The 23,418-nt window shown below is 50.7% G+C and overlaps 1 protein-coding gene across 1 annotated transcript; it reads left to right on the top strand.

The window, feature by feature from the left end:
• Positions 1-11: 11 nt before the first annotated feature.
• Ss18l1 (SS18L1 subunit of BAF chromatin remodeling complex) lies at positions 12-23,418 on the top strand. The gene is made up of 11 exons (XM_021195049.1): positions 12-397; positions 9,033-9,109; positions 9,763-9,847; positions 11,229-11,373; positions 11,923-12,120; positions 13,648-13,812; positions 14,166-14,267; positions 15,410-15,502; positions 17,807-17,926; positions 19,204-19,331; positions 20,572-23,418. Exons 1-11 carry the CDS (start codon positions 329-331, stop codon positions 20,596-20,598), a joined length of 1,209 nt encoding a protein of 402 aa, XP_021050708.1. The 5' UTR covers positions 12-328; the 3' UTR covers positions 20,599-23,418.

A 23,418-nucleotide genomic window follows, 5' to 3' on the forward strand; every position in this document is an offset into this window, starting at 1 on the left:
GGGGGACGTGTGGCGCAGCGGGGCGGGGCAGGGCGGGCGGAACCACCGAAGCTAAGCACAGGGGGCGGTGTAGCGGCTACCGGCTGGACGCAGAGCGCAGGCCGGGTGCAGGGGGCCTCCGCGCGGTATCCGGTCCCGGGAGGCAGTTGCGTAAGGCGTGGGGACGCAGGGGACTCGAGCGCGCATTGGCGACAGGCAGGCGGGCGAGCCCACGGCTTCGCGCCCCCCGCGTCCCCGCCCCCGCGCTGCGGAGAATGGGCACCTCGGGCCGCGGGGCGCAGCCGGAGAATAAACCCCAATGATCACGGGCTGAGTCCGCGCCACCACCATGTCCGTGGCCTTCGCGTCGGCGCGGCCGAGAGGCAAAGGGGAGGTCACTCAGCAGACCATCCAGAAGGTGGGCAGGGCCGAGGGGGTACAGAGTGCGGGTGGGCGCGGGGCACGAACAAAGCCGGGGCACAGCCCGCCGCACGGAGCCCTGACCGCGGCTCCGCGCGCCCCCAGGAAAGCCTGCGCCAACTTTGCCGGAGGCACTGGCAGCGGGGGCCAGGCGGCCGCAGGGGGTGAGGACCCCGGAGCGCGTTGCGCGTTGTTCTCCCAAAGCGCCCCAGGCTGCAGACGCGGCAGGGCGAGACGCCGGGGCCCGCGGCCCCTCCAGCCGGGGCGGGGGCTTGTCGCGCTCTGCTGACAGCCCTGGTAGCGACGGTCGCGCGCCTTTGCGCGCAGCTTGGCGAGTGGAGAAGGGGGCGCAGGCAGCCTGGAGGCGTGCCGCTGCGGCGAGCTGGCCGCTCTTGTGAGGTACTGCGGTGCCCTGCACAAAGGGACGCATCCAAAGTGTGCGTGCCATATCCAGAGCCCGCACCGCTGTCCAGAGCTTGCTGCACGCGGCGGACTTAAGGCTAGCGCAGCCCCGCCCCCGCTCGGGCCACTGGGTATCAGCGAGCCTCGCCTCCTGCATCCTGGCTTCAGACACCGCAGGTTTGTCCTGCAGTCTCTCAGTTCCATCCTTTAGTTTGGGCCAGTTACTCAGAGAAGGCGTTTGCGTGGGTGTGTGGACGTCTTTAACAAAAGAAGCTTTAAGTTTTGGTTTGTACACTTTAGCTTTTTACTGTTTGCCTTCGCGGTTCCAAGCATCTTTCTTACGCGCTGGCATTTCCTAATTCTGGTTCCTTTTACAGAATTCTTGAATTCTCTTGAGCTAGTTAGGTCCCAAAGGAAATTGGCCTCTCTACTCCCTCAGAGGCTTGTGGAGATTTTATTCGCTTGTCGCCTGTTTCCCAGATCACAGTTGCTATCCTCCTTAGGAATATAATGGTTATCATGGTTGGCAAGTCCTAGTGAGCAGGGGAGATTATTGGAGGAGAGCAGAAATATAGGTCTTATAGATCTTGCCACATTTAACTTTTTGCAGAAGTGACTTAGTGAAGGAGGCTACAGAGGCTACATAGTAGCCCTTCCGTGTGGCTCCACAGGCTGCTGTCAGTGTGGCCATGAACTAGGGAGCCCTGGTTGCTGGAGGGTTGAGTACTCCACACATTGGCAGTCCGGACAGTGTTCAGGCACTCTGGCTGCTGGTTCTTAACAGTCACTGTTTCCAGCACCACCTTTGGCTTCAACATTTAGTCAGAGTTTTGTGGTCACACTTGCTCATCAAAGGTCCTCAGTTTCTCAAGACAAAGGTGTATTGGAGGACTACCCCAAACATCAGATCACAAAGAGGAGGAGTTGGCTGACCTCAGTTCAGGGCAGAAATTCAGCCTGTGCATCTTTGGAAGTGGGTCTTAAGTTTAGCCTGTCAAGGTCCTTGAACTGGTAGGGCCGGGAGTTCACTTCCTGTCTCTGTGAATCCTTTGCTGAGGAGTCTGAGAAGGCCTGAGGGATGTATCATACACATACAACGTGCACTATGACCTGGCCTGACGGTGCACCACTGTAGTCACATTCTGCAGCATGTGGCAAGACGGAAGGTCTAAGAACAACAGCCTGAGCTACACGACAAGTTCAAAGGCAGCTCAAGATGTGTGTGTGTGTGTGTGTGTGTGTGTGTGTGTGTGTGTATCCAGACTCTGTATCAAAGCCAAGGGCTAGGGATGTGTCTTAGTAGTAAAACTCATGACTAGCATGCAAAACCACTAAACTACACATACACACACACACACACACACACACACACACACATGGTGTGCTAACCAGCCCATGCTAAGACCACTGGGGAGAGCTAGGGAATCCAGAGAAGGAGAAGGCCAGTGGGTGGTGAAAGCGAAGGAAGTAACAGTTTGTTCTTGGAGGACAGATCCTGCTCAACCTCCACAGCCCGCAGAATGTCCTCTCCATAATCTTCTCTTGACAGTCGCAAGGACATTGTGAGACTTGGAGGTATTGCTGGTGGCATACAAGTTAGCATGTACTGAGGTGGCCTTTGCTGGCCCCTAGTCTTGCATGGTATACCCTATAAACTATAGAATCCATAGTACAGGTTCTGCCTAAACAGATGTATTCATGTCCCATAACTTCCCTGACTGGCCACAACCCAGGTGACATTAGACAACAGTTTTCACTCACTCACTCACTCTGTCGAGGTGTGAAGAGTGGCTGTCTGCCTTCCTTCTGTCCCGAAGTTCTGGGGGAGGCTACCTCATACCTTCCCAACTTCTAGTGGCTCTCACAGCCCTCGGTGTCCTTTGGTCTGCAAAGAGGTCTCTGTTTTCCTCTTCTGGGATCTCCTTGCCTGTTTTTCTGACTCTTCTCATAAGGATAACATTCTTATAAGGTGACATTGATTTGCAGATAGCCTTTTTTCCAAGTTTAGAGGCTTTCCATAGAAGCAAGAGTATGAGGTCAGGAAATTTGAGCAAGCTTCGAATAGTTCTAGATGTGGCCTGCAGGGAGTGGGGACCCAGAGTGGGAGTCTGGAGAGCTGCCCTGACCTGGAGCAAGTGACCTTGTGACAGACCACTGGCACCTGAGGAGGATGTAGTCAGAACTGTGCTTTTGTGTGGACAATGTGTGTGCCTGGGATCCTGAGGTGGAACTACAGCCGGCTAGAGCCCTCAGAGACACCACTGACCAAGCACCAACTCTGCCTTTCTCTCCACTAGCTGAGGGCTATAGTATACCAATGTCCAGCACTGTGTGCTCCTGGTGCAACCATCCAGGGTATAGTGCAATGATTTGGGTGCCTGCATGCCTATTAGAAGGCCCACTGGACGCCCCCTGCTGTTTCATATAACAATTACACAATAAAAATTATATCTCTGTTGCTGATTAGATGATGATGATGATGATGATGATGATGATGATGATGATGATGTACATGCATGGGTACGTGTGCCACAGTGTACAGGTGGAGGTCAGAGGATTATGGAGTCGGGTCCTTCTCCTTTGACAGGGGTTCCAGTCTCCAGGCTTCTAAAGCCAATCCTGTTAGTAAGGCAACTTGGCTGCTTGGAACATTAGAGCTGTCCCCATAACGGTGAATGGTGTGTGGAACTGAGTCTGAATCCGCTCTTAAAGTGGAAGAGTAATGGCTCTTGGGTAGCTGTTCTTGATCAACAGTCCTCGGGGGGTGGGGGGGCAACAAGGTTTCTCTTCCCATCCCTGGAATGGGGTAGGAATGATATCCCTTCATTCCTCAGTCTGGAGTTCACCTTGGGGAGGGAACAGCTCTTTGGCCTCTCTGCTTTCTGTCAGGCAAAGGACCACTCTTCATGGTTCTCAGCCTGAGCCTTGCATTCCTTGCATGGAGAGAAGTGGGGACCGGAAAGAGGCCTGTGCCCTCTGCTCAATGAGGCCTGGATGGAAACACTCCTGAGAAGGCATCTCCCTCCAGAGGCCAGATCTGTTTCCCAGTCTCAAAGGGACAGTCACTTGGAGCGGGATTCAGTGTCCGCCACCTCCCTACACCCCATCTTTTGTGTGCCTTTGGAAAGAACACCTATACCGTTTGGTATGCGGTGTTCTGCCTTAGGCATGTTCCTAGATTACTGGGCCAGCGGGCTTGCCTACCACTATCTCTGTGCTCAGAGCCCAGGGCCATTTCCAGAAAGTCCCCAAGCTACAGGTGAGGAACGCACTGTGTCCAGCAGATGCAGTGAGGGCTAGATATGAGCGCCAGCAAACGGTGAGCGAGGCACTGAAGCTGGAGGAAAGCAGTCATGGCGTGTGGGAGAGAAAGGCCTGAAGGAGTGGGAACTGGGGGATGCTGTGTAGCACAGGCTGTGGACAGGATCCATTTGTGCTACCTTTCAGATTGTGTCTAGTTGTAAGCATGGACACATGGGGCCCTCTGGTGTAGAGGAATTTTAATACAGCAGCAAGGCTGCTCTGGCAAGGGATCACATCCTAATGCCTTCTGGGTCTCTATGGGCTGGCAGGAGTGCAGACACTCTCAGTACACAGCTTCACTCCCTGACAATAAAGGTGGGGTTAGCTTATAGAAGGAAGCAGCCATGCTTGAAAGCTGTGTTTAATTGAGGGGCAGACAAAGTGACAAATTAGAGAAAGATTTGACAGAATGAGTCAGGCATGGGATACATTCAAGTCACACACACACACACACACACACACACACACACACACACACACCAGCACAGCAAAGAGAGGCAACTTAAAAGTAGTGAGAGAGGAGGCTGGAGAGATGGCTCAGAGGTTAAGAGCATTAACTACTCTTCCAGAGGTCCAATTCCCAGCAACCACATGGTGGCTCACAACCATCTGTAATGGAATCTGATGCCCTCTTCTGGCGTGTCTGAAGACAGCAACAGTGTACTCACATATAAATAAATAAATCTTTTTTTTTTTTTTTTTAAGATTAATGAGAAGAAAAAAAGCCAGACACAGGTGAAGATAGAACAAACCAGAGAATGAGAAGGAGCCAGAAGATCAGAACATATTGCCTATGTTCTAGGAGGCCATGGTATGAGTAGGAGGCCTAGCAGAACAATTCAGTCAAAAGCAGAGAGCTGGCGGATTGAGTCAGCCAGCTTGGAAGATTAGATTGTATGGACGTTAGAAGCTTCCAGGCCTAGGCCTAGGGATAGGGATAACACACAGAGAAAGAAGTGCTCTGGGCTCAGCCCAAGCCGTGTATTTGCATAGCTTGAGTGCAGCTCTTATCCCATCATCTGAGGAAATAAAAATGACATTTACACTCTGGACTGAGTGAGAGCAAAGAGGGCTGCTTTGGCTTCTTGGGCTCAAATCCTCTTCCATCATTTCTTCTTGACACCTGCTTTTTGGGCCTCCGTTTACTGCATTTAGAGGGAAGATGATGTTGAGTTTAAGCCAGTTGAGCAGTATGGATGGACCAGACCATCTTGGTGCCATTTTGCAAGAGTGATGAGGACTCTGTAGGAAATGGTAGAAAACTGTGGCCAGTCCAGAATCCTGTAAAGAGGCCGTTGGTGGCATGCATTTTGGATTCATCTGAACATGCAGGGTTTTAACGTCATCTGCCATCTGTGTGTACCTTTCTTCAGCACTGAGATTCTCGTGAGGCAGGGAGCTGTACTGTGCTGAGCTAACTCAGTCTTCTCAGTATTCAAAAATGCATGGGACCAGACATGACACCCATGTTGTCTCAGGAAGGTGGAAACATACTGTGTCTGTGGTCATGTACTTAACTGCATGTGCAGTCTTTGAAAACTGGACATATGTGTTAAGTGTGGTAGTGAGACTATAAGGCTGTGTGTTCCTCTCACGTGCACGGCCTGTGTGTGATTTTGGGACTGCTTGAAAGCTTGCACAGCTAATTCATGTCTTGTGCACTGCAGTGGGTGAATGTTTAGTAGGGGCTACAGCACTCTACCGGAGTATGCTTAGGTCGGGCATCCGCCTCCTAGAAATGACTCAAAGACAGCTGCATCACCAAAGGCTTCTCTAACATGGGTGACAGCTCACAAAGCGGGGAGCCTGCAGCATACTGCGCAGGCTGCAGACTGCTCAGGAGGTTGGAGAGCCTCTTCCAAGTGGGTAGGTTTGTCTGGGAGTCTTCCCAGTGGTTCTTACTGCTTATATCCTCTTGAGGCCTAGTGAATCTGGTCAGTTTCAGGGACTTCCTGAAGCTATTTTGAGTTGTTTACTTCTTGTCTCAAGGATGGTCCCTGCAGAATGGAGTGTTTCACCTCCCAGAAAATCCTGTCCTAAAATGCAGTGTGTCTCACCTCCCCTTTCACATCCTGGTCTTTAGAGAGTTTTTCTCTAGGATGGAAAGGAACAGGAAACAGGGAGATAAAAGGGACATTTGTGCTCAGGACCTCAGCCCATGGACTGGAATCACTCACAGTGGATGATGGGTCTTCTCACCCCAGTCTAATCTAGGTAATCCTTCAGTTATAGGCACTTGTGAGCTTTCCGAATTGAACTAGGTGCTAGGAGTTGAACTCAAGTCCTCTGTAAGATCAGTACTCACCCTTTACCACCGAGTCATTTCTCCATCCCTATTGTTTTGATTTATTTATTTATTTATTTTGGTTTTTCAAGACAGGGTTTTCTCTGCAAAGTCCTGGCTGTCCTGGAACTCACTCTGTAGACCAGGCTGGCCTCGAACTCAGAAATCCACCTGCCTCTGCCTCCCAAGTACTGGGATTAAAGGCGTGCGCCACCACACCCGGCTTGTTTTGATTTTTAACAAGGTCTCACTGGCCTAGAACCCACAATGTAGACCAGGTTAGTCTTCAATTTTTGACACTCTTTCTGCCTGGTATTGGTGTTCCTAGCATGCATTGTTTGGTTTGGTTTGGTTTGGTTTGGTTTTTGCTTCTCTGTGGTTTTTATTCCACATATTAGTTATACCTGTGCTCGGCTGCTGTGGCAGAGGTTTGGAGGTCTGTGGTGGTTTCCTTTGCTGGTTTGTGTTTGGTTTTGTTTTTTTTGTTTGTTTGTTTGTTTGAGATAGGGTTTCTCTGTGTAGCCCTGGCTGTGCTGGAACTAACTGCAGACCAGGGTGGCCTTGAACTCGGAAATCCGCCTTCCTCTGCCTCCCAAGTGCTGGGATTAAAGGCGTATGCCACCACTGCCCAGCACTAAAAAACAAATTTTTTTTTGACCATTTATTTATTTATTTATTATATGTAAGTACACTGTAGCTGTCTTCAGACACCCCAAAAGAGGGTTGTGAGCCACCATGTGGTTGCTGGGATTTGAACTCAGGACCTTCGGAAGAGCAGTCAATGCTCTTCACCACTGAGCCATCTCTCCAGCCCTAAAAAACAAATCTTGACACATGGCACCAGTTCAGTACATACAAATGCTAGGTTCTGTGTGACTTGGCACTGTCCCTCTGTGTGGCTGGCTATACCCTAAAGCTGCCACCAGCCTCTCATCTTCCCTCTGGCTGTTGTGGCTTTCATGACAACCTGGACATGCGGTAGGGGTTTTACTTTGTGTCCTTGGAAAGAGCGTCTCCTTGAGAGTGAGGGGTTGAAGAAGAGGATTCTGGGAGCCTTGCTTGTGTGTGTGTGTGTGTGTGTGTGTGTGTGTGTGTGTGTGTGTGTATGCGCACGCGCACACACGTGTGTTGGGAGAAGTGCGGTGAGGGGGGGGGTGAGTGAAAGTCCTTACCTGCCCTTTAGATCACAAGCAGCTTCTGTGTGTCAGCGCCCCCTGGTGGACACTCAGTCCAGGAAAACAGTGGAGAGGAGGCCCTTTAACCGACAAAGGAGCTGGACAGAGGAGACTTGCACCTGAGACTCTGTAGGCTGAGGTGTGGAGCTGGGAGCTGGTCTCCGGCAGAGGGCAGGTCCAGGGACCCACAATGCAAAGTAGAGGGAAGGGCAGCAGGCAGCCTAAAGGAACAGGGCAAGTGTGTGTTTTTGTGAAGGTGGAGGAAGGGCCTGCCTGGTGTGAGCACTTGCGGACAGACTCCCGTGTGTCACAGGAGGTAGCAGGTGTTCCAGGCTTCCTCCCCCAGCGACACGGGTCACTCCAGGTAGAAAGTGGCTCAGTACTGTGCCTGCTGGCTGTCCTCTGCCCACTGGCTTGCCCCAGTTCTTCTGTCCCCTCCCGTCCCTCCCTCTGCCTTTCTCAGAGGCCCTTCAAGGGCCATCGGGTGACAGAAGACCCTTGTCACCGTGCCTGTCCATAAGCTCGGCCCCCTTCACTCACAAGCATTTTCACACCCAGTGTCCCTGATATCCCACTCAGTGTTACCGGTCATTGGAACCAGTACATGCCAGAACAGCCCTAGGGCCTGTGGAGGTCAGACTCACGTGACTGAGTTTGGGAAGAGGGTGCTACCGTCCCCAAGAGACAACTCAGCACATTCAGGACACCTCGGGAGCTCAGCCCAGGCAGTGCCTTCCAGCGCTGCCACGTGTGCCATCCACCTGAGCAGGCACAGGCCTGGGATCTGCATTTCTGACCAGTTACCTACAGTGCCACAGCTGATGAGCATGGGCTGTGCCTGCTGGAGGGAGGGTCGACTTCCTTCTCCCTGGAACAGAGCCTCTGGCTTGCACTGCATTTCTGGGAGCCCACTGTCCTCTAGCATGTTCATGCCTGACCATGCACATATCACTCCACGCTTCTACTCCAGACCCTATATGATGTGTAATAAGACAGTCTCAGAACAGTGCCAGCCTCTGCAGAGTGCAGCCTGGGCCTCTGCCCCCCTTCCTTTCATGTCCTCAGGGCTCAGGGAGGTCCAAAGGGGTGACACCACAGACTGGTAGTCAGTCTTCTCATTGTCTTGCCAGTCTTGTGTATCTACAGTGCCTCCTACTGGCCGTACATTTCCTGGGCTTCTCTCATTGGCCCAGGGATGGATGTAAGCTGCCCCTGCCCTCTTGTGGAGTTGAGATTTGAGGATCTGTGGAGCTCTCTGGGTAGGAGCCAGGGCCTAGAGTGGTGCCCCTATAAGCTGCCTCTGCACTCCTGCGGAATTGTGATTTGAAGGTCTGCGGAACGCTCTAGGTAGGGGCCAGGACCTGGAGTGTGTGCCCCTAGCACACTCCCCACGGGTCCTGACGTCCTAGATGTGAACCAGCTGCTGTGTGACCTTGAATGCACCCTGCTTACCTCCCCCCCCCCCCCAGATGCTGGATGAGAACCATCACCTGATCCAGTGCATCCTGGACTACCAGAGCAAGGGCAAGACAGCCGAGTGCACCCAGTGAGTAACCGTGCCGGCCCAGGGCCTGGCCACTCTCGTCTCTCTGTGACTGCCTTCTCCGCGTGCTGGGAAAGCTTCCTTGGTGCGGGGCAGAGGGAGGTCAGGCGAGGGGAACGTGGAGAGGAGGAACTACAGCCCCCATCCATGGGCGGGCAGAGTACCTCGACCTATCTCTCACCTTCACAAGGGGCCTTGGGTCTCCTGGGTCCTCACCTTGTGAAGCTGGTCGGAAAGAAGTGAGACCTTGCCTGATGTGCCGTGTGGGTGAGGCGCCTGAGTCCCCTGGGCCTTTCCTGTTTCCTTCCAGGGCTCCTCTGTGAGGCCAGCCTCACATCTGGCTCTGTGGAGCAGGGCTCTGTTTCCTGATGCCCTGCCTTGATCTCCAGGCCTCTTTGCCTCTCCCATCAACCACCTCCCTCCTGGCTCACGCCTCAGGGTCTTTCAGAGGTTCAGTCATGGAACAGGAGCCTGCTTAGGGCTTGGCTGGACCTGACCCCCTTGCTGGACTTTGGAGAGCGGCCAGCTGCCCGTTTCCAGCCTGGCCTAGGTGTCGGTGCCCGCGGTCCTGCAAGGCCGGAGGCCGAGGCTGACTTGGGTAGATTTGGCTCTGCGTTGGATGTGGCAGCTTCACCTGTACGCTTGCTTCTCCACAGGTACCAGCAGATCCTGCACCGGAACCTGGTCTACCTGGCCACCATAGCAGACTCCAACCAGAACATGCAGTCTCTGCTTCCCGCGGTAGGTACAGCAGCCGGTTTCTGTGAGTATCACCTCAAGTGGACAGGCGACCAACAGCAGTCCAGAGCTATGAGGCATCCGAAATTGGGGGTTCCGGGAGAGGTCGTCAGTGACTATGGCGGACAGGAGGAACTGGGACTTAGCTTACTTGGTTTAGGGAGGTGGCCCCAGGACCAACCCTGGGAATGTTAACGGTGAGTGTTGTGACTGACAGGAGATAGAAAAATAAATGTTTTTCTTAATAATAAATAATAAATAAATAAGTCTTTCTAGGTGTACTCCTGTAATCCTAGCACTTGGGAAGCTGACACAGGAGGATTGCTGTCAGTTTAAAGCCAGACTGGGCCATATATCAAGTACCAAGCTAGCTAAAGCTACACACTATGACCTCTGTCAAAAATAAATAAATAAATAAATAAAAGAAAGTTAAAAACATCCCAGATACCACTGTAAATATTTTATTGTCTGTTTGATTTTTCTATAAATGCATTTTCCCCAAATTAAACTTTTTTTTAAAAGATTTATTTATTATTATATCTAAATACACTGTAGCTGTCTTCAGATGCACCAGAAGAGGGAGTCAGATCTCATTATGGATGGTTGTGAGCCACCATGTGGTTGCTGGGATTTGAACTCAGGACCTTTGGAAGAGCAGTTGGTGCTCTTAACCACTGAGCCGTCTCTCCAGCCCCAGATTAAACTTTTAACTGTGATGTCGAATCGTATGCCTGTGACCACATGAGATGACATGATAACGTGGCCAGGAAAAGAAGCCACCCATGATGACCAAGGCTGACCGCAGGTGCCAGGGCAGACATGTTACCAGGAAATGACTCTCTCCTGGCACGTGGCTCCCTTGGAAAGTGGAGGCGTGACAAGTGGCATCACCTTGGTCAGCTGTGGTGTTGCTCCTGCTGGAGACAACCCTTCTCATTTCTCTTCAGTAGGGTTGAGCCTAGAGCTTTGCGCATATGAAACGATATCCTTAGGCCTCTTTTTACATCTTAAAAATAAACTTTAAGTCTCCAGATCTGTTTTTCCAAGACTGAACATGAACTCACTCTGTAGCCCAGGCAAGACCTGAGCTTGCCATCCTTCCGCCTCCACTTCTCTGCTGAGACTGTGGGCCTGCAGCACCAGGCTGGGTTAGGAGCCTCTTTTCTTGGCCAGGTATAGATAGCGTGTGTGTGCAAACCTCTGCAGCCACTGCTTGGTGAGGAGAAGAGCCACCTCACTTCTTCACCGTATGTTTGGCTGAGGAGATGGGTGGAGGAGGAGAGGGGAGAGGATACAGGGAGTGAAAGCACAGGAAGCCAGCTTGTGCACTGACTGGTTCATCTGAACTAACTCTCTCTTGCTCTAACCTCTCTGTCGTCAACAGCCTCCAACACAGAACATGAACCTCGGGCCCGGAGCACTAAGTCAGAGCGGTTCCAGCCAGGGCCTGCACCCTCAGGGCAGCCTCAGTGATACCGTCAGCACAGGCCTGCCCCCCGCCTCCCTCATGCAGGGCCAGATCGGTAACGGTGAGCAGGTTTGCTGCAGCGATGTCACCAAGGTAGCTATAGATAGCAGGCTATAGTGGCAGCCTACGCCCAGCAGGGCTGGGCACAGTGCCTTCCCTCCTGTCCTGCGCCCACCTCTCTCCCACTGTCCTGGCTGCAGGTACTCCTCTGAGCCTAAGTTTCTGTGGTGGTTAATAACCATGCAGAGAACATGAAGCTGACTCCAAGTATCCAGGTCCACTCTATTCTGACCTGTGGCATTTAATGTACGGTCATGTGCTTCCGTGTGCGTTCTTTAAGAATGATAGTGTGGTGTTGCCGCTGTTCATGCTACAAAATAAGAACTCCTAGTACCAACTGGGGACTCTCAGGAACACGTGTGTGTGTGTGTGTGTGTGTGTGTGTGTGTGTGTGTGTGTGTGCATTAACCACTCACTCCATTCCTAAGCGTTAGTGACCTTGAGTTGGCCTTCTTCCTCAAAGTCATCTGAAGGGAACTTGGTTGTCTTTATTTGACGTGGAAACCTGGCCTCCAGTGCCTGACACTACCTCTTGTGCCCTTCCTGGCAGGTCCAAACCACGTGTCCATGCAGCAGACGGCTCAGAGCACACTGCCCACAACCTCCATGAGCTTGTCAGGCAGTGGCCATGGTACCGGCCCTGGGTACAGCCACTCGGGACCTACCTCGCAGAGTGTCCCCATGCAAGGCCAAGGTGCCATCAGCAACTATGTGTCTCGGACCAACATCAACATGCAGTCCAACCCAGGTACTATCCCTACACCTGGCCCCATATCTGTGGCCAGCTCTCAACCCTAGCAAACTCAGGAGGCAACTTGGCTGTGTAGCTCCTAAGGGACAGTCCCCCAGTGAGCACTGTGGCTCTTCCCTGGGCATTTCCACAGGGCTGGGATGGTGGACAAACTGACTCAGCCCTGAGTGGTTGCTCAGAGGCCTCAGCAATTCTAAGGAAAGGAAGCCATTGGCTGACTTGGAAGAGGAGCACTGGTCTCGGGCGAGGGACCCCTGGCAAAGGCTAGAAGAAGAAAAGATAAATAGAGGTCCAAATACTAAAGCTGGAGGTCCCAGGTACTAAGCTGGAGGTCAGAGACATGGAGGTCACCGATATGGAGGTCACACCTACTAAGCTGGAGGTCAGAGCTACTAAGCTGGAGGTCACAGGTACTAAGCAGGAAATCACAAATATGGAGGTCACGGGTACTAAACTGGAAGTCTCAGACATGGAGGTCACAGGTACTAAGTTGGAGGTCACAGGTACTAAACTGGGGGTTACAGGTACTAAGCTGGAAGTCACAGATATAAAGGTCATAGGTACTAAACTGGAGATTATAGGTACTAAGCTGGAGGTCCAGGCCTTTCTGCTGAGCAGGGGCCCCGGTTGACAGTGGATGCTGAGCATGGAGGTAGCCATGCAGAGGGTCACAGAGTACCTGGGACATGGCAGGTTCCAATCCAGATGTTCCCTAAGCATCAGAGACACCTGTCACAGAGGAATGTTACAAAATAAGACGGTATGTTTCCTTATAGTGCTACAATGTCTCTTTGAAGAGTGTTTCACCTCATTTTTTTTTCAACATGGATTCTAGAAGCTTTTCTTTCTTTCTTTCTTTCTTTCTTTCTTTCTTTCTTTCTTTTTTTCCTTTTTCTCCTTTTTTTCCTTCAGTGCTAGGGACTAAACGCAGGGTCTCATACATGCAAGGTAAGGGCTCTACTAGTGAGCTACACTCTCTCACTAAATTGCCATGGCTGGCCTTGAACTTGGCATCTTCTCTCCTCCGTTTTTTGAGTAGCTCAGGTGACATGCACACTCCACCTGGCTTTCTACAAACTTTAAAACAAATGGCTCTTATTTGGTTTCTGTGGGATGTTGGTGTTCCAGTGACTTCTGAGCAGTGTGTAGCTGGGCCAGCAGGCAGGCTGGCGTAGTCCACAGTGCTGTAGGACTGCTGCTCAAGAAGTAGAGAGAGCACACTGTGACACCTGAAGGAGGGACAAGCCCTGGGGACAAGGAAGGACAGGATTTTAGTTTCTGTAGCCAGGAGCTGTGTATGGGCCTGATTCGTCTTGCCCAGTGGCTCTTTCCTAAGATAGCCAAATGTTAGTCCTAACAACTGAGGTCTAGCCTTGTACCAAATCATGGATGCAGCCCACACTGTTAGAGATACAACTTGGAATCAAAGGCACTGGTTATCAGAGGGAGTCGGGTTTTCGGGGAAAGGAGTTCTACCCTAGAGCTTTCTCGGGTTTATTTTGGGGTCTCTGTCCTTTTACACAGTCTCCATGATGCACCAGCAGGCAGCCACGTCCCACTACAACTCAGCACAGGGTGGAAGCCAGCATTACCAGGGCCAGGCACCCATTGCCATGATGGGCCAGGGTGGTCAAGGAGGCAGCATGATGGGGCAGCGGCCCATGGCGCCCTACAGACCCTCCCAGCAAGGTAAGGCCAGCCTGCTTCAGCCGTCGGTGAGGGGGTCAGTACTCTCTCTCCCCAGGTGGGAGTCATAAGGTTTTCTCCAAGGCACGAGCAAGAACGCTGGATGCATAGGTGCCGTGGGGGACCGAGTGAGCATTAGCTAGCCCAGGGAGCAGATATTTGGGTCTGGAGACACAGCTGGCTGTTGTTGCAGTTCCAGAGAATTTGGGTTATGAGGAGAAGGATTGATGGTTGAATAGTCCTGGATGCGTTCCTCCCATGGGCAAGGCTTCTTAGCATGGCTTTGCTGCTAAACCAGGGGTGAGCTGTCTTACCCACTGCATGCTGGTCTTAAGTGTCTGGTCACATCCCAACAGGCTCTTCCCAGCAGTACCTGGGCCAAGAGGAGTACTACAGCGAACAGTACAGCCACAGCCAGGGCTCCGCAGAGCCCATGAGTCAACAGTACTACCCAGATGGTAAGGCGCGCTGCTGGCAGCTCCTGGTTGGTGTGCTCTTCATATCCAGAGCTCTGTGTCCTGCCAGCAAAGCATCCTGAGTCCCCTCTGCTTGGGCACACTGGGACATGGACTAAGGCTGATCTCAGATACGGAGGTCACAGATATAGAGGTCATGGGTACTAAGCTGGAGGTCCAGGCCTTTCTGCTGATCAGGCGGTTTCAGTGGATGCTGAGCATGGACATAGCCATGCAGAGGGTCACGGAGTACCTGGGACATGGCAGGTCCTAATTCAGATGTTCCCTGAGCATCATCATGGGACTGCATCCACCTCTTTGGGTTTTCTCTGCCTCCTTTTCCCAGAAGGTAGTAACAGTCTGAGCTAGGTGGCACCAGCCATCGATGACAGTTGTATGTAACATGATGGGTCCCAACTTCTAGCCTCCTGCCCTCACTTCAGCAAATTGTCACTTTCAGTTACCTTTAAGTGGATTTGTGGAAGTGACACTTAAAATGATCATATTGGGTATGGTAGCCCAGGCCTTAGAATCTCAGGTCCCAGGAAGGCAAAGCAGGAAGATTAAGAATTTGAAGCCAGGCTGGGCTACCTTAGGAGACCCTGTCTCAATAAATATCCATTTTAAATATAGATTTTTGAGAGATAAAGATAGAGGTCTCTGGGGAGCTCTGGCCAGGGCCCTGGTGTCAGCCATAGCATTAGGTAAGCTGTATGTCTGGGATTGGGGCTAAGAGCAAGGTAGGCGGAAGAGACAAGTCTTGTACCAAGCCATGATTCCTGGTGTGAGGTGGTGGCATGATCCAAAAGCCTTTTCGTGGACATAGCATACTGCTACCCAGAAACCCCCAGGAGCTGTGCAAGAACAGAAGAGAGCAGCTGGTGCTAGCAAGAGGCTTGATTTGCTCTGTGGTTTATAGCAGTCCCACAGTGTTGGTGACATCTGCATTTTAGAGGTAGAGGGGGAAAGAGAGAGAGAGAGAACAAGAACAAGAGAGAGAACAGAGGGTCTTGGAGAGGCTTGGAGAAGTAGACTCAGCCAGATCTGCCTCATCCCCTGGCCCGAGCTCACTGTAGCACAGCCCCATTGTCCCCCAGGACCAAGGCCCAGAGACACCTCCAAATACATCACCTGTTTCCTTGTAGGCCACGGTGACTACGCCTATCAGCAGTCGTCCTACACAGAGCAGAGCTATGACCGCTCGTTTGAGGACCCCACACAGCACTACTACGAGGGGGGTAAGAAGCATGGCGGCGCACGCCATGCCCCAGTGCGCAGGCGCAGCACAGGCACAGTGGTTCAGACACCACACCCCTAGGACCTAGCAATGCTGGCCTCCAGCACGTCTCAGCCGAGTCATTGGTGTAGGTCTGTGGAGTTGGGTTTGCGGGCTGCGCAGCGGGGCTTCACTTGCCTTGTGCATTTGGGAAACAGGGCAGAGTTTGACCGTGTTGGGGATTTTGCTGCTAGGAGACAAACATGGCCATTCTTCCAGCTCAATAGCCCATGGGCTAGTAGGACAGCTGCTTTTGTAAGGAGCTTGTGGCCCCAGCATGGAGACCTTCGTGGTGCTGTGGGAACGGGGGAAAGAGTGACAGCTGTGTGCTGTTGCTATGAGGCTCTGAGACAGAAAGCCTTGCTTCATAGCGTTTGCCCCTCCGTGGTATAAATGTGTTCCTCCTGGCTGACAGGCATTGTCACTGATGGGATGCCATGGAATGTGGAAGGAAGAAGAGATACACGGTCCCTGAGCAACTTGAGAGTCATGGGCTCAGTAGGACTTAGCACGCATGCTTGCATGCATGCGTGCTACGTATGTACATACATACATGCATAGTACATATATAGTATTTTTTAAAATGCATGCGTGTAACCATGTGCACCCTCACTGGGGACATCCTTAAAGACCAGAAGAGGGTGTTGGATCCCCTGGAGCTGGAGCTGTAGGTTGTTGTGAACCACCTAATGGACTCTGAGAACCAAGTTTGGGTCTTGTGGGAGAGTAGCCACTCGCTCTTAAACCTCTGAGCTCTCTCTCCTGGATTTTGTTGTTGTTGTTGTTGTTGTTTTTTCCACACCAGGTTTCACTGTGTAGCCTTGGCTATCCTGGAACTCGATCTGTAGACCAGGCTGGCCTTGAACTCAGACATCTGCCTGCCTTTGCTTCCCGAGTCCTGGGATTAAAGGCATGTGCTACAACTGCCCGGTGAAATGTTTAATAATTGACCTATAGTCTCTCTTAGAATAACTCCACATGAAAGTGAGTGTCTCTGTATGTGACACTGTTATGTCACATGTCATATGATTTAGCCCACAGGTTTAACTCTGCCTGCTTGGTCTCTCTGAGCCCTTCAGACTTGATTCTCACCAGCTACACTTATTTACATTTTATTCCTTCAAAACCAAACACATAGTAGGCAGGGCACCCCTCTCAAGCCTCTGCATATCAAATGAGCAGACTCTCGGGGCGCCAGTTGGGCATCTTGGGACGTCAGGCCTTCACCCCCTCCTAGCTCTGGGGGCCTGAGATCTGAGGTCAAGGTGTCTGCAAAGCTACCTTCTGCCAGCTCGGGGCAGGTCTGCACCAGGCCTCTCCAGCATCTGCTGCCGGCCATCCGTCTGACTCTCTCTTGGCTTGGAGAGACATGTTCTAGACTCTACCTGCATTGTCTTGTGGCCTCTGTGTATCTGCTCAGATTTCTCTGACCTTACACAGACCCTCATGCTTGGCATTCACTGGAGATCTTGTTTCTGATTAAGGTCCCATTCATATCTTAGGAAGTAAAGGTAGCTTTGGAGGCTGTATCTTACTTGTCTTGTTGCTGGGACAAAACACCTGACAGAAGAAACTTAAGGAAGGGTTTACTTTGGTTTACAGTTTCAAGTATAGTCCGTGGTGGCGGGAGCCTGGGACAGCGGTTGCATCCGCAGGTGGGAAGCAGAGGGGGACAAATGCTGTCTCAGCTCCTTTCTCCTCTGTTCATTCAGGGACCCCAGGCCATGACTTTGTGTCACATACATTTGGTTCAGCCTTTCAAGAAACACGTTCACAGACAGACTGGGTTGTGTGGTTGTAAATCCAGTGACCTTGACAACTAACAATCAGCTGTGTGGAATGGAACGTGATCATTCGGTGCACAGGACTGTCATTAACCTGAGCAGCTACATCAACCATTTTATATTATCGGGCTTTTCGGTTGTATTTTATAAAATATTAAGACAGAAATGCCATATGAGCTGATCAGTGGTGGCCTTTAATCTCAGCACTTGGGAGGCAGAGGCAGGCAGGATTTCTGAGTTCGAGGCCAGCCTGGTCTACAGATCAAGTTCCAGGACAGCTAGGGCTATACAGAGAAACCCTGTCTCAGAAAAAAAAACAACAACAACAAACAAAAAAAAGCCATATGATATTTGAGCCATTGTGGGAATGTACTGCCTCTGGGGACATGGTGAAAGGATTCCTTGGCTACTCACTGTCCTGTGGGTTGCAGGGAGCCTCCTGCACTGCCCAGAGATGAGACTGTGCCCCCTTCTTTCTGCAGGAAACTCCCAGTACAGTCAGCAGCAGGCTGGGTACCAGCAGGGCACAGCACAGCAGCAGACCTACTCCCAGCAGCAGTATCCCAACCAGCAGAGCTACCCGGGGCAGCAGCAGGGCTATGGTAAGAGGGACGCCTGTCTCCTCACAGAGGACCCTCTGATGTCTGCCGTGCGCTGCGTACACTGTGATGGTGCTGTTTAGGCAGATGTTGAGTAGGCTTATTTTGGGGTGGCTGTTGATCGCTGGAGAGGTTGGGCGGTTGTTTTAGAGGATTCCCATGTACCCAGTTCCTGCCTCCCTGTGTCTAAGATCATCATTTATCCCTGTACTGTGGTCACAATCAGAAACCAACATCAGGGCCTGGAGAGATGGTGCAGCTGTTAACAGCACTTAATTCTCTTGCGGAGGTCCTGGGTTTGGTTCTCAGCATCTAAGCAGTAGATCCCATCTGACTGTAACTCCAGTCCCAGGAGATATCTGACTCCCTCCTCTGGCCTCTGCTTGATGAGAGTGATGTGCAGATATATGTGCAGAAGGAAAGAAAAACATGGCTGACGAGATGGCTCAGCGGGTAAGAGCACTGACTGCTCTTCTGAAGGTCCTGAGTTCAAATCCCAGCAACCACATGGTGGCTCACAACCACCCTTAATGAGATCAGATGCCCTCCTCTGGTGCGTCTGAAGTCAGCTACAGTGTACTTATTTATAATAAATAAATCTTTGGGCCGGAGCAAGCAGGGGCTGAGCAAGCGGGGTTGACCAGAGCAAGTAGAGGTCCTAAATTCAATTCCCACCAACCACATGAAGGCTCACAACCATCTGGACAGCTATAGTACTCATATCTACATTAAATAAATCAATAAATCTTTAAAAAAACAAAACAAAACAAAAAAAACACCCTGAGGCCACAGCCATAAGGCATTGAAAGTCTGTCTGGGTTTCACCAGGGGGCTGGACTGCGGCTCCATGGCAGAGTATTGCCATCCGTGGTGATCTCACACACACACACACACACACACACACACACACACACACTCTAACAACTAAACAGATGTGGGGACTTTAGCAATCCTCGCCTGAGCCCTCACCTTAGTCTTCAGAAGAAACCTGACATTTCTCTTCTGCCAGAGAATTTCCCTGTTCCTGTTGGCATTTATGGCTCTGCTTTACGGGTCCACTATAACTGGCCTTAGGTGGTCCTGGGGACAGGCCCTCGGTGCTCCATATCTGTGTGGGCACAGTCCCAAGTCCTCAAGGGACTCTCACAGATGGCAAGCTGGATTGTGACACTATCATAGCACAGGCTGTACCCACCAAAGTACAGCTACCTGGTGCCTGGATGTTCACAGGCATGGAGAGCTGGTCATGGTTGTTCTCACGGCCTCTGCTGTCTTCACAGGTCCTGCCCAGGGAGCCCCCTCACAGTACTCAAGCTACCAGCAAGGACAAGGTCAGCAGTATGGAAGTTACAGAACATCGCAGACGGGACCTTCTGCCCAGCAGCAGCGGCCTTACGGCTATGAACAGGCAAGCTTTCTGGGCATTTCAGGAAGCGCTATCTGCCAAGTGTCAAGTGAGGCCTGGCAAGGATTTCTCTTACTGTCCTGAGGAACAACAGGTGGGACTAGATGGCCTCTGGTAAAGCAAGAGTGTGCAGCCACTGTGGGGCTAGAGTTGCTCGGGTGCTCTTAATGACACAGATACCTCTTTTCCCAGAGGCCAGAAAAGAGTGTCTTTTGAATTTGTGGATCAACAAGAGAGGCGTGCTAACTTAGTTATAGACTAAACTGGAGGTCATCACTCCATCTGCCTCTAGAGGAGACACAGCAGTGACGTCTCAGGGACAAGCATCCCCATCCAAACCTTTACTGCAGCCTGTAGGAGTTATAGCTGTGAGCCTCAAGGTCCCAATCACGTCGGTAGTCCCGTGATGTAGTCAAGCACAGGCAAGGTTTTGTGTGTACTGAATGTGCTTTCTGCTGTCCCTAGCCTCTACCCATGAATGCAAGTCGCTCCTCCAGCCTACTTCCCAGTTCTGAGGGTCAGAAGCAGCTCTGGGCTCTGTCCTGTGTGTCTCTTGCAGGATGGAATAGCTGGCTTGAGAGGCAGTGGCTCAGACTTGAGTCTGCCTGCCCTAAGGATTATACTCGAGGCCTGCTCTGCCCTCTGCTTCACCCCCTGGGTACCTATCTGTCAGTCTGCTTTGCATAGACTCTTCACTGTGGGCTCCCAGGAGCCCTCCTCAGCTAGCTGTGGGGGAGAAGAAGCTGGGGTTGAGTGCCCGTGTCCGTAAAGACAACTGTCCTCCAGGAGACTCCTCTGTTGGCTTCCAACCCTGCAGTCAGCCTGCATTCAAACTCGTTTTTTCTCTGTCAGATTTTGTGTTGACTGATCATGTTAGCAGGTCACCCGTGTAAGCACTAGCTCTGCTGCCCCATCAGGGGCACCGGGAACTCCTTTCCTGGAGGGCCACCATGACGTCTGGGTAGGCATATGGCCAGGCCCTTCCTTCCGGTTGCCCAGTGAGGGAGGGCACATTGCCTGTGAGGAAAGCTGATCAAAATAAGTAAGAAAACAATTGTGTAAGGTTAGGGAGTGACTGTTGGGCTAAAGGACGGTACCTCTGGATTGCAGAAGTGTCTGTGGATTCTGGCAGGCTCTGAGACACCCAGGCACCCAGGGTTCTGGCTGTGGAAGGAAGCTTCCCATTGTTTGGGTGTGCAGACCCAAACTATAGAGGTGTAATCTATGTCTTGTTCTCTTTTAGGGCCAGTATGGGAATTACCAGCAATAAAGAACAAACATTGTCTTTGGACCCTTCATAGTAGTATGTTCTGGACAAGCCGGTGGCAGTTCTGATGAGTAGCAACATGTTGGTCACCCACTCTGCCCAGTGCCGTGTCTGCATGAGAGGCAGGCTCGTTTCATGCTGGGCCTGATGCCGTGTGCACCACTGGCTGCGATGGCGTGACATGTCTGGTGCTGTGTAAAGTATTGTATATCGGTACGATGGGGAAGTTGTCCTGTGTGTGTCCCCTGCCCCCTCCCTGATGTTCTTAGCTAGCTTTGGGGGGGGGGGTCACCATGTCATCACATATTCTGTGCCTAGTGATGGTCCATGCTGCCGTGAACAGACTCAGTCTGCCCCCTCTCATACCATTGCTGCAAAGTGGACTGTAAATGTTTCTTCAACTGGCGGCTCATAGCTTGACGTACCCCGTTAGGTGGCCATCTCTTCTGTGCCTAAGTAGGGCTTGGGGACACCTTCTATGTCTTGAGTCATGTCACTGTAACAAGGAAGATGTGCTTTGTGTGCAAGGACCATGAGCTGTCCCTTCCAGAACTTACCAATTGCCTGTGTCTCTCTAGTTTCCATGATCCCAAAGTATGTCTTCGTATTAGCGAGGGAAGAGGGATCATTGGTGACTGTATTCCAGGTGACTGTCCGTGAGGGTATGGGCAGCGTGAGGGGAGCCTTCACTGAGGAGGGCAGTGTCTGAAGAGCGGTTCTGGCTGTCTCCCAGCTGCTTGTGTGTAGTGTGTGGCTTTGGCCCTTGGCGTCATCTCTAGGATTTGAGTGTACCCAAACCTAAGTTTATAGAGAATTTAAAGAACTCGTGTTTAATTTTCCAAGCAGGTGGCAAGTGTGGATATTACTTCTTCAGGACCTGAGTTCAGGTTGCCAAGCAAATGTTCCTTTGCATTTAGGGAAGTCTGAAACCCACACTGCATTTTTAATGAATCCAAATAACTTTATTATGTTCTTTCGAACAAAAAGGACACGTTTTATACAGCGAGAATTGAGTGGTTTGGTTTTTTTTATTTTTATTTTTTTACATTCCTAGGATGTTTAATCTTGTTTTAACTCTGTACAAACATGAGAGACAGCCTTTTTGAAAAGGTTCTGTCAAAGGAAAGCACCGCATATAATGTAGCACGCATATCTCTCAGCATTTATTTGGATAATAACAATGTTACTATGAGAAGAAAAGAACAACCTGGAAGATGAGTGCTAACAACAACCAAGGACATACAAAACCATCCCCAAGGATGCAGGGCGTGGCGCGTCAGGCCTGTCCACCAGGTTGCTTTTGCTTGGCGTCTCATATGTAGACTGGCCTCAAACTCACAACATAGCTGAGGCCGAGCTTAATGATCCTCCTGCCTCCACTCCCAAGTGCTGAGACCAGGTCATGCACCACCACACCTGTTTTCAGCTGACAGTTTTTAAAATATAAAACTTACCTGTAGCTCAATGGGTAAGGCACTTTGGTGGGGTTTGCTTGAATTAATCTTGACAGTCTTGCTGGAAAATACAGTGCAAGCTCCATTTACTTACAGAAGAGCCAAGGGCCGGATTAAAGGACTTGTCTGTGTTGGCTGCCGTTTTACTCTAGGACATTCTCCCTCTCCTGTGGGACTGTCATCAACAACCATGGGCGTATATGTCTCATAGGCACAGGGTTTAGGAAACACACAGGCAAGGGCTGACTACATGATGGCTTTAACTTCACAGAAACAAGTTTCTGATCGCTATGTGACAGAAGTATTAGCAACTTCATTTTAGGGACTTCATTTTAGGGTCTCTTTAGCTCCTTTCCCTTCTGGCAATCTTTATAAAACTAGCCTACAAGCTCAGTTGGGGGCTAAAATATCCCATTGAAAATGTCGAAACATTTTAAGTAACTGTGAAAAATGGTTTTTATTCCTTGCCAATCTGGGAATATGCCTTTTATGTATGCATACATGTATGTGTGTACATGTGTGTATGTATGTGTGTGTATGTATGTGTGTGTATATATGTGTATGTTAAAGTGCTGTATTAGTGTGTATGTGTGTATGTGTATGTTAAGTGCTGTGTTAGTGCGTGTTAATACTTTTTGAAAGAAAAGAACACTTAAAATATGTACCACCCCAAAAGTTCAATCTGAAATGTCTTACATTAAGAATTTCTTGAATGTTGTGTATATATTTTTAAAAGCACTTTGTGAAATAGTTTGTACATTTATTTCCTAATTTATACCTGATTTTGGTGTTAATATATTTAATGATTAATATTGTTTATTTAATGTTTTGTTGATTTTTATGTAATTTTGTGGGGGAAAGTATGCCAGTCTTTTTCATTGCCTGTATTATAGCTTTTCTTCTGTAACACGAATGTTTTGGAAAGTCCTAGGCTGAAATGAACCCTTCCTGCAGGTGTGGTTGACTGTGTTTTGTTTTCAATGACTCCTCCTACTGAAGACCAGAAAAGATGCAAAGGGAGATTTGGAAATCGCTGCTCATTCTTCCTCCTGTTTCCCAACATCCGTTCAATACTTGGTGAACTTGACCACTGAGGACTGCGGTTTTCAGATGTGCTGACCCACTACCCGCTGCGCATGTCAGGGGCTATGGGTGGATGGACATCTCTGCAGGCTTAGCATATAGCACAGTGGGAGATGGGAGACGTCCGCAGAGGCACTGGGCAGACACAGGCCTGGCCCAGAAAGGAGGCGTCTTCCTTTCCTCTTATACCAGTTTTCAGACGTGGGCTTCAGTGACTGAGTGTCCATTCAAACTTGTAAAAAGGGGAAGACTTCCCATTTCCATTAAAACACTTTTTTAGCCATTA

This window comes from Mus pahari, chromosome 3 (assembly GCF_900095145.1).
Source record: "Mus pahari chromosome 3, PAHARI_EIJ_v1.1, whole genome shotgun sequence".
NCBI lineage: Eukaryota > Metazoa > Chordata > Mammalia > Rodentia > Muridae > Mus > Mus pahari.